Genomic DNA, 14074 nt, shown 5'->3' with positions numbered 1-14074 from the left:
ACATTAAGAACACCTGCTCTTTCCATGACAGACTGACCAGGTGAATCCAGGTGAAAGCTATGATCTCTTATTGATGTCACTTGTTAAATTCACTTAAATCAGTGTAGATGAAGGGGAGGAGACAGGTTAAAGAAGGATTTTTAAGCCTTGAGACATGGATTGTGTATGTGTGCCATTCAGAGGTTGAATGGGCAGGACAAAATATTTAAGTGCGTTTGAACGGGGTATGGTAGTAGGTGCCAGGCGCACCGGTTTGTGTCAAGAACTGCAACGTAGCTGGGTTTTTCACGCTCAACAGTTTCCTGTGTGTATCAAGAATGGTCCACCACCCAAAGGATGTCCAGCCAACTTGACACAACTGTGGGAAGCATTGGAGTCAACATGGGCCAGCATCCCTGTGGAACACTTTCGACACCTTGCAGAGTCCATGTCCCGACAAATTGAGGCTGTTCTGAGGACAAAAGGGGGGGTGCAACTCAATATTAGGAAGGTGTTCCTAATGTTATGTACACTCAGTGTATTGTCTTCTAATTGTATTCCATTGGGTGAGAGCTCCTAACAGTGGCATTATGTTATGGATAGGGATTGGTTAAGTTTAGGGTTAAGGTTAGGTTAGGGCTGGTTTACGATTAATGGTAGGGTTAAGGTTAGGTTAGGGCTGGTTTACAATGAATGGTAGGGTTAAGGTTAGGGTAGGGCTTATAATTAATGGACTTTTTTGTAGGGGTTGATACATTTTACGTAAGGGAAAATCAAGTCTGAAATGTCAAAATGGAAATTACAAACATGAGAAGCCTTTTTAAACCTCAAATACACTACACGTTTTACATTTCCTGCATTGCAGGAAAGTTCTCCTGCAACAGGGTGATCAGATTAAGATTCTACATCTGTACACCTCTTCCCAAAACCTTCATATTGATTTGAGGAACAGTGCAGGATACAACAGAGCTGGGACAATGGTCCCTAATAGAGGGCCTCATGGGGACTTGCAAGCTGGACAGTGGAGGCCAAAGTTCTGAATAATCCCCCTAGTTGCTTTGCATTGTTGGTTTTGTCTTCAGTGAACATAATGGAGTTTACGTAAATGGCCACTCATACAGTAAGACACAACACACAGTAGAAGCCCTCTAACTTCAACACAATGAAATCTGGTGCTAACTGTTCCTTGACAGATTCCTACTTTCACTCCTCCTGTCAACAATAACATCATGATTCCTCCCCTCCTCGTCATGAGTATTCAACAATAACATCATGATTCCTCCCCTCCTCTTCATGAGTATTCAACAATAACATCATGATTCCTCCCCTCCTCTTCATGAGTATTCAACAATAACATCATGATTCCTCCCCTCCTCTTCATGAGTATTCAACAATAACATCATGATTCCTCCCCTCCTCTTCATGAGTATTCAACAATAACATCATGATTCCTCCCCTCCTCTTCATGAGTATTCAACAATAACATCATGATTCCTCCCCTCCTCTTCATGAGTATTCAACAATAAAGTTGATATAATGTTATTTTTGCACCCCTTTTGTGGCACTTGTCCTGTGTGTCAGTTCGGCTGTCCCCTAATGGATAACCCTTTGAAGAACCCTTTTTGGTTCCAGGTAGAACCCTTTTGGTTCCAAGTAGAACCTTTTTTTGGTTCCATGTAGAACCCTTTCCACAGAGGGTTCTACATGGAACTCAAAACGGTTCTACCTGGAACCAAAAAGAGTGGTCCTATGGGGACAGCTGAAGAACCCTTTTGGAGCCCTTTTTTTCTAGTGTGGCATTTAATTAATGGCCACTATTTAAAGGGAACTGACAAGCAGTAAGGTTCAATAGTTCACACCAGGACAGGAGGTGCTATTCAGGGCCGCAATGTGTTTAGATAAATCATTACAATCACGATTCATTCAAGAATAACTTCAATAATTAATACTGCAAATCACAAAATGGGTAAGTTTAAGTTAAAATAATTTTTTAGATTGATGATTTTTGATGGTTTGATATTGAGAATGTATCTTTCAACAGCTCTTTATTAAATTGCCAATACTGCTGACAATGCAGTCATAGGTATTCCACGTGTCAATCTGCTGCTGGTAATCAACATCATATCCTATTCACAAGCTGAAATGCAGTTTCCCTTCATTGTTTCCACGTATTCCTCTTTTCTCAGATGGAAAATGGCTGCATTCTTAACGGGACCTACTCAGGAGGCTGTGCTCTGCCCAATGGGAGTGGTGCCCTCTAATGGCCAGCCTCCCAGACCCCAAGGCCTCAGGCTTTTACCTCTGACTGGGCAGCTCCAGGGGACACAAACCGATTGGAGGGTCACACCCACCCACCCTACCACTGGACCAGCTTGTTACCGTACAACTAGTTGACAACATGGAAACAAAAGCAACACTTAGGCCTAAATGTTTTCGGTACTTTTGTTTGGCTGGGTTTGATGTTTCATAATAACGTAATTATTGTTTGAGTCCTTTGTTTACAATATGGCGTCGGAGCGCTAAAGTTGAGTTTTTTTTTAATAACGCAGAAGAAGAAAAGAGTCTTAGAAGTGTTGTTTCTGTGTTTTTCATCCCAGGTTGAAGGACAACATGGTCTTTGGTAGTCAGGGAGACACTACCTAACCCAGCATTGGTAGTCAGGGAGACACTACTTAACCCAGCATTGGTAGTCAGGGAGACACTACCTAACCCAGCCTGTAGAGATGCTTATGGCACCATCATCTTTATGATTTGTTGTGACACATGACATCATGATCAGTGTTATGAGTTGTCATACAACAGGAATGTAACCTTCAAATGCAAAGTTCAGTGCTCATGAGTTTCCTCTATTGGGTAGCATAATGAATTGTCTTAGCACATTAGATTAAGTAATGTAAAGCTTTGAAGAAGAAGAAGAAAAAAGGTTTAGAATATCTGAATTTGGTCTAGAATATCCTGCACTTTATTTCAAGCACCCAGTGATGCAGATACGGTAGTCGGTCGGGGACACTAGGGTTATTTTGGTCCCAAAAAAATGTTACAGAGATGGACCTTCTTTTACATTTCAATATTTGAGGTTGGGAAATCTGTAACAATTATTGTATTTTTGTTCCATTTTTGCAGTATTCAATTTCAGGTGATGGGTTGATATCCTCACAGGCGCATACACTTCTGTACAATTGTCTTTTTTTTTTCACTTGAATTATCATTTTGTTGTTGTCGTTGACATCTTGTACCTCTGGGTGAGTGTTTGTCCAATACTAAGGTAAACTGTGACTGAACTAGCAGAAAGCTCATTTGAATTCAGTATTTATTCATTCGTGATTCAAGTCCTCTAACATACGTTACAAGATACCATCTTGTAGGGATGGGAAGTACTGTATATCGTCAGAATCTAGACGTTGACAGCAACTATTCCGGTCTTATGATGAAGATCTAATAACAGTTCACTGATAAATCTGAAAACCAAACGTGAGTATTATAAAGGTCTCTTCTGAAAGGATACCATGTTGAATGTTTTATGTAAATACTAAATGATTGGGAAGTAATGGTAAATATAATTCTTTCATCATGGAGACGCTGAAAAGAGATTTCCTTGTAGTTACAATAATTATCGTCATTATTATTGTTATTAGTGTGTTTTAAGTTGAAATGTGATACAAGTGGTTACCTGTTTTCAGAATCAACTTGGTTTCTTTCCCCCTTTCTTTTATACTATGAAAATGTTTGATATATTTAATATGATTGGTGTGACCTATTAACAATGTGATTTTAAAAAAAGTGTACATAAAAACAAACAATGGTTTTGAGAAATAGAGGTATGTAAATAGGTTCTGTGTCATTTCACTTGTTTTAAGCACTATTTTTAAAACACACTGCTGCTTATCAAACTCTTGTGTTGACTCCATTTGCATTGTACACGCACTTCCTCTCATGTCACACAAAAGGTTGGACTTCTGATGTTCCAAATTGGTGCCATACTACTGAAACTAATTCATTTAACGTTTTGATAACTTTATTTTGAGTCTTCTAAGTAGTCACATTGAATTTACTTTAACATGCTAACAGGAACAGATGTAGTTGTTATGAGATACATTTTTGACCCATGGCCTTTGCTGGTTTCAAATGTATTATTTTGGTCCTTTGAAATAAAGGATTTCTGCAATCACATTGATACTCTAATAATATTAACATTATTTGACAAATGTGTTCAAGCGAGTTTTGTCTTCAAGGGTTTTTGGCATACAGATATAGGATATTAATTTGACCAGTATCTCACAGTAGGAAAATAATCCTTCAGCAACAGGAAATGTGAATTATTGTGGATTATAATTAATGGAGATTTATTTTGTTAGGGCAAATCAAGTCTGACATTTTAAAATTGAAATCACAAACTTTGGAAGCCTTTTTAAACCTTGAATACACTACAAGTTTGCATGGTAGGCGTCTTTGGGTCCATGAAAAGCGCTATATAAAAACCATGTATTACTATTATAATATTCAGTGAGTCACCTGAAAGATAACTACTGTGTCCAATGGAGACAAATATAAAAAGCATTAATCACATGAAAGAGGCAGACTAAAATAGCTTTTTATGATGGTTTGAACTTTGACCCTTGCTCTACCGCAGCAGTAGTTTAGAAGTATTCAGACAGGCTTTTAAAGGCATGGCCTGTTCACCGTCCTCTCCTACATACTCATTCATACTGCTATTTCGCCAGACCTCTCTCTCTCTCTCTCTCTCTCTCATGGGATTTCAGAGTTGGCTGCTATTTTTCATCATATCATAGCCTAAAAGCAAACATGGTAGGGCTGAGTAGACCCCTTCTTTATTTTAGAAGGACGACCATAGTCCTCTAATTATTTTGGTAAAATAAGAGTTTTTACTAGACATCACCGACAGAGTGGGGGAGAAAAGCAGACTAGAGTATTTGAGCTTGGTGCTTTCTGTTGTATGTTTGTTGTATCTTTCTGTGCCCAGTGGCCTCTACAGCCTTTGGCTTAGTCGGGGCTTTTCAAAAGACGAGAGATACATTTGGGTTAGCTGACGAGGCTTCTTTTGTCGTTGCTGCCGTTTCAGCTTTAACAGTGGAATGACCCAGACTGAGGAGCCTCGTCTCGGCCCACAGTACTCACCATGATACTTTGTGATCAGCGGGCCGCCAGAGGTGAACACAGGCCGAGTGGGGAAGAGTTTTAGTTTAGAGTTTGTTAGTGACATGCACAGGGTCACAGATGTAATTGCAGGGTACAGTGAAATCCTTCAGCTCCGAGCTCCAACTGTGCAGGTCAACAGACGTTAATGGGACAATAAGAAAAACAAATACATAAATACATATTTACAACAGTAACAATGATAAATGTCCGTTGAGGGGTAGGGGGGTAAAATGCCCATAGGTGGAGCAGCGGGGGGGAAGTCCGGGGGGCAGGAGGGGGACGGGGGGAGCAGGTAGCTGACTAGTGGTGACTATTCAGTAGCCTGATCGTCTGAGGGTAGAAGCTATTGGTCTGACAGTTTTTGCCATGATGCTCCTATACTGCCCGCGTCAGTGATGGATGCGGCGAGAACAGGCCATGGCTCGGGTGGCTGAGGTCTCTGATGATCTTCTTGGCCTTCCTGCGACAAGAGGGGGGGGGATAGCAGTCACAATATTGTGATGGTCCTTACACCATGGTTACTTTTCAGCTGGCTGTCTCCATAATACTCCTTCCCCCAGGTTAGTGGCTAAGCAACACTCCAAAATACTCCTTCCCCCAGGTTAGAGGCTAAGCAACACTCCATAATACTCCTTCCCCCAGGTTAGTGGCTAAGCAACACTCCATAATACTCCTTCCCCCAGGTTAGTGGCTAAGGAACAGCTTTTCTATACAAAATATACAATGAGTACAGTACAATATACAGCTACAGTTGAAGTCGGAAGTTTACATACACTTAGGTTGGAGTCATTAAAACTCGTTTTTCAACCACTCCACACATTTCTTGTTAACAAACTATAGTTTTGGCAAGTCAGTTAGGACATCTACTTTGTGCATGACACAAGTAATTTTTCCAACAATTGTTTACAGACAGATTATTTCACTTATAATTCACTGTATCACATTTCCAGTGGGTCAGAAGTTTACATACACTAAGTTGACTGTGCCTTTAAACAGCTTGGAAAATTCTAGAAAATGATGTCATGGCTTTAGAAGCTTCTGATAGGCTAATTGACATCATTTGAGTCAATTGGAGGTGTAAGTGTGGATGTATTTCAAGGCCTACCTTCAAACTCAGTGCGTCTTTGCTTGACATCATGGGAAAATCAAAATAAATCAGCCAAGACCTCAGAAAAAAGATTGTAGACCTAAGGTATCTATATCCACAGTAAAACAAGTCCTATATCGACATAACCTGAAAGGCCGCTCAGCAAGGAAGAAGCCACTGCTCCAAAACCGCCATAAAAAAGCCAGACTACGGTTTGCAACGGCACATGGGGACAAAGATCATACTTTTTGGAGAAATGTCCTCTGGTCTGATGAAACAAAAATAGAACTGTTTGGCCATAATGATCATCGTTATGTTTGGAGGAAAAAGGGAATGCTTGCAAGCCAAAGAACACCATCCCAACCGTGAAGCACGGGGGTGGCAGCATCATGCTGTGGGGGTGCTTTGCTGCAGGAGGGACTGGTGCACTTCACAAAATAGATGGCATCATGAGGAAGGACAATTATGTGGATATATTTAAGCAACATCTCAAGACATCAGTCAGGAAGTTAAAGCTTGGTCACAAATGAGTCTTCCAAATGGACAATGACCCCAAGCATACTTCCAAAGTTGTGTCAAAATGGCTTAAGGGCAACAAAGTCAAGGTATTGGAGTGGCCATCACAAAGCCCTGACCTCAATCCTATAGAAAATGTGTGGGCAGAACTGAAGAAGCGTGTGTGAGCAAGGAGGCCTACAAACCTGACTCAGTTACACCAGCTCTGTCAGGAGGAAGTTAAACAATTTAAACAAGTTAAACAATTTAAAGGCAATGCTACCAAATACTAATTGAGTGTATGTAAACTTCTGACCCACTGGGAATGTGATGAAATAAATAAAAGCTGAAATAAATCATTCTCTACTATTATTCTGACATTTCACATTCTTAAAATAAAGTGGTGATCCTAACTGACCTAAAACAGGGAATCTTTACTAGGATTAAATGTCAGGAATTGTGAAAAACTGAGTTTAAATGTATTTGGCTAAGGTGTATGTAAACTTCCGACTTCAACTGTCACTTTCACCATGTAAAATACGCTCTCTCATTTTCTCTCTCTCTCATAGGCTTAAACCACTCAACTAACAACACACTTTTAATAGTATTGGATGGTGTTCCCCGAAGCAAACTGCTGACATCACCACTGTGCTATTGCAACTGCATGGTGCATAGCCTACAGATAATGCAAGGGGAAGTGACAAGGAACTGTCCCCCACTAAGAGCAGAGGACTGCAGTGTCAGCTATGCATTTACATTTACATTACATTTACGTCATTTAGCAGACGCTCTTATCCAGAGCGACTTACAAATTGGTGCATTCACCTTATAGCCAGTGGGATAACCACTCTACAATATGTTTTTTTTCTTTTTTTCTTTGGGGTGGGGTAAGGGGGGGTAGAAGGATTACTTTATACTATCCCAGGTATTCCTTAAAGAGGTGGGGTTTCAAGTGTCTCCGGAAGGTGGTGAGTGACTCCGCTGTCCTGGCGTCGTGAGGGAGCTTGTTCCACCATTGGGGTGCCAGAGCAGCGAACAGTTTTGACTGGGCTGAGCAGGAACTGTGCTTCCGCAGGGGTAGGGGGGCCAGCAGGCCAGAGGTGGATGAACGCAATGCCCTCGTTTGGGTGTAGGGACTGATCAGAGCCTGAAGGTACGGAGGTGCCGTTCCCCTCACAGCTCCGTAGGCAAGCACCATGGTCTTGTAGCAGATGCGAGCTTCAACTGGAAGCCAGTGGAGTGTGCGGAGGAGCGGGGTGACGTGGGAGAACTTGGGAAGGTTGAACACCAGACGGGCTGCGGCATTCTGGATGAGTTGTAGGGGTTTAATGGCACAGGCAGGGAGCCCAGCCAACAGCGAGTTGCAGTAATCCAGACGGGAGATGACAAGTGCCTGGATTAGGACCTGTGCCGCTTCCTGTGTAAGGCAGGGTCGTACTCTCCGAATGTTGTAGAGCATGAACCTACAGGATCGGGTCGCCGCCTTGATGTTAGCGGAGAACGACAGGGTGTTGTCCAGGGTCACGCCAAGGCTCTTCACACTCTGGGAGGAGGACACAACGGAGTTGTCAACCGTGATGGCGAGATCATGGAATGGGCAGTCCTTCCCCGGGAGGAAGAGCAGCTCCGTCTTGCCGAGGTTCAGCTTGAGGTGGTGATCCGTCATCCACACTGATATGTCTGCCAGACATGCAGAGATGCGATTCACCACCTGGTTATCAGAAGGGGGAAAGGAGAATATTAGTTGTGTGTCGTCTGCGTAGCAATGATAGGAGAGGCAATGTGAGTGTTACGGATACAGGGATCCTGTGTCTTTTTGTGTTTTTCCTCTCCTTCTGCCCTAATCACAGGTGTCCTGTATGTTCCTGATTGGTGGTCGTTGGGGTGTCTGCTGATTGCTGAGGTGGACCAATCAGTGGACATTCCTCTGCATTGCACCACCTGTTTCTGGTTTTTCAATCACACATCCCATTGTTTAAAAGCCGGTCAGTTGTGTTTGTTGTGAGAGACTATTTCCGTATGTGAGTATGGATACTGTGGTGTCCTGTGTACTCACTCATTTGCTGGTTACTCTGTTTGGTAACTTTGTTGTGTGTTTCTGGGAAAAGGGGAATTTAAGCAAGTTGCCCTTGGGCGTACATTACCCGTAGGAAGAAAACTGTCTAAAAACACTAGTTAGACCTGAGCGGACCACCCACTGTAATTTTTGTATGATTAGCAGTAGTTTAGCGGTTCTTGAGGCAGGCAAGATCAGTTTAGGGGGGTTTTACACTATTGTTTCATTTCTTGGGTCCTGCTCAGCCCTTTTTGCCAAACCTTTACCGTGTGTTAAAAAATAAACCTTTTATGTTTGACGGTAGTTTATGGTTGTCGTGTAGTTTTTGTTCTCACTGTTCCATGTCACGATTCTAATTTGCATTAATTATGTTACGAGTCTCTTGTCCATCCACCCTAGACGTTTAAAGCCACGGGGTTCGTAACAGTGAGGATATGACAGAGCCAAGTGACTTGGTGTATAGCTAGAATAGGAGAGGGCCTAGAACTGAGCCCTGGGGGACACCAGTGGTGAGAGCACGTGGTGCGGAGACAAATTCTCGCCACGCCACTTGGTAGGAGTGACCGGTCAGGTAGGACGCAACCCAAGAGTGAGCCGCGCCAGAGATGCCCAAATCGGAGAGGGTGGAGAGGAGGATCTGATGGTTCACAGTATCAAAGGCAGCAGACAGGTCTAGAAGGACAAGAGCAGAGGAGAGAGAGTTAGCTTTAGCAGTGCGGAGAGCCTCCTTGACACAGAGAAGAGCAGTCTCAGTTGAATGACTCTTGGATCTTGAAACCTGACTGGTTTGGATCAAGAAGGTCATTCTGAGAGAGATAGCAAGAGAGTTGGCTAAAGAAGGCACGCTCAAGAGTTTGAGAGAAAAGAAAGAAGGGATACTGGTCTGTAGTTGTTGACATCGGAGGGATCGAGTGTAGGTTTTTTGAGAAGGGGTGCAACTCTCGCTCTCTTGAAGACGGAAGGGACATAGCCAGCGGTCAAGGATGAGTTGATGAGCGAGGTGAGGTAAGGGAGAAGGTCACCGGAGATGTTCTGGAGAAGAGAGGAGAGGATAGGGTCAAGCGGGCAGGTTGTTGGGCGGCTGGCCGTCACAAGTCGCAAGATTTCATCTGGAGAGAGAGGGGAGAAAGAAGTCAAAGCATAGGGTAGGGCAGTGTGAGCAGGACCAGCAGTGTCATTTGACTTAACAAACGAGGATCGGATGTCGTCAACCTTCTTTTCAAAATGGTTGACGAAGTCATCCACAGAGAGGGAGGGAGGGGGGGGGGATTCAGCAGGGAGGAGAAGGTGGTAAAGAGCTTCCTAGGGTTAGAGGCAGATGCTTGGAATTTAGAGTGGTAGAAAGTGGCTTTAGCAGCAGAAACAGATGAAGAAAATGTAGAGAGGAGGGAGTGAAAAGATGCCTGGTCCGCAGGGAGTCTAGTTTTCTTCCATTTCCGCTCGGCTGCCCGGAGCCCTGTTCTGTGAGCTCGCAATGAGTCGTCAAGCCACGGAGCAGGAGGGGAGGACCGAGCCGGCCGGGAGGATAGGGGACATAGAGAGTCAAAGGATGCAGAAAGGGAGGAGAGGAGGATTGAGGAGGCAGAATCAGGAGATTGGAGGGAGAAGGATTGAGCAGAGGGAAGGGATGATAGGATGGAAGAGGAGAGAGTAGCGGGAGAGAGAGAGCGAAGGTTGCGACGGCGCATTACCATCTGAGTAGGGCAGAGTGAGTAGTGTTGGAGGAGAGCGAGAGAGAAAAGGATACAAAGTAGTGGTCGGAGAGACATGGAGGGGAGTTGCAGTGAGATTAGTAGAAGAACAGCATCTAGTAAAGATGAGGTCAAGCGTATTGCCTGACTTGTGAGTAGGGGGGGACGGTGAGAGGGTGAGGTCAAAAGAGGAGAGGAGTGGAAAGAAGGAGGCTGAGAGAAATGAGTCAAAGGTAGACGTAGGGAGGTTAAAGTCACCCAGAACTGTGAGGGGTGAGCCATCCTCAGGAAAGGAACTTATCAAGGCGTCAAGCTCATTGATGAACTCTCCAAGGGAACCTGGAGAGCGATAAATGACAAGGATGTTAAGCTTGAATGGGCTAGTGACTGACAGCATGGAATTCAAATGAGGAGATAGACAGATTGGTCAGGGGAAAAAGAGAGAATGCCCACTTGGGAGAGATGAGGATTCCTGTGCCACCACCCCGCTGACCAGATGCTCTCGGGGTATGCGAAAACACATGGTCAGACGAGGAGAGAGCAGTAGGAGTAGCAGTGTTTTCAGTGATTCTCTCGTTAACACAGATGAGTGTTGACGAGGACAAGGCTGGAGATCACTCTGTAGCACATCTAGTCCTCCTGTAGCCCATCTACTCCTCCTGTAGCCCATCTAGTCCTCCTGTAGCCCATCTAGTCCTCCTGTAGCCCATCTACTCCTACTGTAGCCCATCTAGTCCTCCTGTAGCCCATCTAGTCCTCCTGTAGCCCATCTAGTCCTCCTGTAGCCCATCTAGTCATACTGTAGCATATATCATCCTCCTGTAGCCCATCTAGTCCTCCTGTAGCCCATCTAGTCCTCCTGTAGCCCATCTAGTCCTCCTGTAGCCCATCTACTCATACTGTAGCATATATCATCCTCCTGTAGCCCATCTAGTCCTCCTGTAGCCCATCTAGTCCTCCTGTAGCCCATCTAGTCCCCCTGTAGCCCATCTAGTCCTCCTGTAGCCCATCTCTCCTCCTGTAGCCCATCTAGTCCTCCTGTAGCCCATCTAGTCCTCCTGTAGCCCTGCACTGAATCATTGGTCTCGTTACTCATCCAGAGCTGCTTTTCCTTGAGTGAGAACCAGTACAGTTAAAATTAATCAAACATTCACGTCCTATTCACTCAGCTCTCAGTCAGTTGAAACTGAGATCATAATTCTTCCCTCTCCATCTCTTTCGTCCTCATATACTGAAATAGTTCATTTCCCTGTAGATGTATTGCTATGCACCGTGCACCCGACACCTCTAACAAAGAAACAACTGCTAATACATCACAAGTCATGCATCTGTCTGATATTTGCTTGTACTCACTCCAAACTCTCTTCCCTATGAGCTGAGTTGACCTACCCTCAAGACACTGAGAGGAGTTGATGGGTATCAAACAGCTACACAGCCCTCTGGTGGGCACACTGGAGTTTCTATTTACTTAAAACAAACTATACAGAACTTTTGTATAGGTTACATATACAGTCGTGGTCAAAAGTTTTGAGATTTACACAAATATTAATTTTCACAATGTCTGCTGCCTCAGTTTTTATGATGGCAATTTGCATATACTCCAGAATGTTATGACAAGTGATCAGCTGAATTGCAATTAATTGCAAAGTCCCTCTTTGCCATGAAAATGAACTTAATCCCAAAAAATCATTTCCACTGCATTTCAGCCCTGCCATCATGTCAGTGATTATCTCGTTAACACAGGTGAGTGTTGACGAGGACAAGGCTGGAGATCACTATGTTATGCTGATTGAGTTAGAATAACAGACTGGAAGCTTTAAAGGGAGGGTGGTGCTTGAAATCATTGTTCTTCCTCTGTTAACCATGGTTACCTGCAAGGAAACACGTGCCGTCATCATTGCTTTGCACAAAAAGGGCTTCACAAGCAAGGATATTGCTGCTAGTAAGATTGCACCTAAATCAACCATTAATCGGATCATCAAGAACTTCAAGGAGAGATGTTCAATTGTTGTGAAGAAGGCTTCAGGGCGCAAAAGAAAGTCCAGCAAGCGCCAGGACCGTCTCCTAAAGTTGATTCAGCTGCAGGATCGGGGCAACACCAGTGCAGAGCTTGCTCAGGAATGGCAGCAGGCAGGTGTGAGTGCATCTGCACGCACAGTGAGGCGAAGACTTTTGGAGGATGGCCTGGTGTCAAGAAGGGCAGCGAGGAAGCCACTTCTCTCCAGGAAAAACATCAAGGACAGACTGATATTCTGCAAAAGGTACAGGGATTGGACTGCTGAGGACTGGGGTAAAGTCATTTTCTCTGATGAATCCCCTTTCCGATTGTTTGGGGCATCCGGAAAAAAAGCTAGTCTGGAGAAGACAAGGTGAGCGCTACCATCAGTCCTGTGTCATGCCAACAGTAACGCATCCTGAGACCATTCATGTGTGGGGTTGCTTCTCAGCCAAGGGAGTGGGCTCACTCACAATTTTGCCTAAGAACACAGCCATGCATAAAGAATGGTACCAACACATCCTCCGAGAGCAACTTTTCCCAACCATCCAAGAACAGTTTGGTGACGAACAATGTATTTTCCAGTATGATGGAGCACCTTGCCATAAGGCAAAAGTGATAACTAAGTGGCTCTGGGAACAAAACATCTACATTTTGGGTCCATGGCCAGGAAACTCCCCAGACCTTAATCCCATTATCCTTTGCCAAGATAATCCATCCACCTGACACGTGTGGTATGTCAAGAAGCTGATTAAACAGCATGATCATTACACAGGTGCACCTTGTGCTGGGGACAATAAAAGGCCACTCTAAAATGTGCAGTTTTGTCACAAAACACAATGCCACAGATGTCTCAAGTTTTGAGGGAGCATGCAATTGGCATGTTGAATGCAGGAATTTCCACCAAAGCTGTTGCCAGATAATTTAATGTTCATTTCTCTACCATAAGCTGCTACCAACGTCGTTTTAAAGAATTTGGCAGTACGTCCAACCTCACAACAGCAGACCACGTGTATGGCGTCTTCTGGGCTAGTGGTTTGCTGATGTCAACGTTGTGAACAGAGTGCCCAATGGTGGCGGTGGGGTTATGGTATGGGCAGGCATGAGCTATGGACAACAAACACAATTGCATTTTATCGATGGCAATTTAAATGCAGAGATACTGTGACGAGATCCTGAGGCCCATTGTCGTGCCATTCATCCACTGCCATCACCTCATGTTTCAGCATGATAATGCACGCCCCCCATGTCACAAGGATCTTTACACAATTCCTGGAAACTGAAAATGTCCCAGTTCTTCCATGGCCTGCATACCCACCAGACATGTCACCCATTGAGCATGGTTGGGATGCTCTGGATCGACGTGTTTGACAGCGTGTTCCAGTACCCGCTAATATCCAGCAACTTCGCACAGCCATTGAAGAGGAGTGGGACAACCTTCCACAGGCCACAATCAACAGCCTGATCAACTCTATGCGACGGAGATGTGTGGCGCTATGCCAAGAGTGTACAAAGCTGTCATCAAGGCAAAATGTGTCTACTTTGAAGAACCTAAAATATATTTTGATTCGTTTAACACTTTTTTGGTTACTACATGATTCCATATGTGTTAT

At 44.1% G+C, this 14074-nt stretch overlaps 1 protein-coding gene across 1 annotated transcript in view; it reads left to right on the top strand.

Moving 5' to 3' along the window:
• Positions 1-2240, top strand: part of LOC311129697 (aryl hydrocarbon receptor-like) — a gene marked incomplete at both ends in the record, with an annotated part of 71740 nt that extends 69500 nt beyond the window's left edge. The window contains one exon of the mRNA XM_084162104.1: positions 2166-2240. Coding sequence (XP_084018230.1) covers positions 2166-2240 — 75 coding nt within the window. The remainder of the gene's footprint in view (positions 1-2165) is intronic.
• Positions 2241-14074: the final 11834 nt, after the last annotated feature.

This window comes from Coregonus lavaretus, assembly GCF_964263955.1.
Source record: "Coregonus lavaretus genome assembly, chromosome: 5".
Classification (NCBI taxonomy): Eukaryota; Metazoa; Chordata; class Actinopteri; order Salmoniformes; family Salmonidae; genus Coregonus; species Coregonus lavaretus.
The sequence above is the reverse complement of the archived record's forward strand: the minus strand, read 5'-3'. Positions and strand labels throughout refer to the sequence as shown.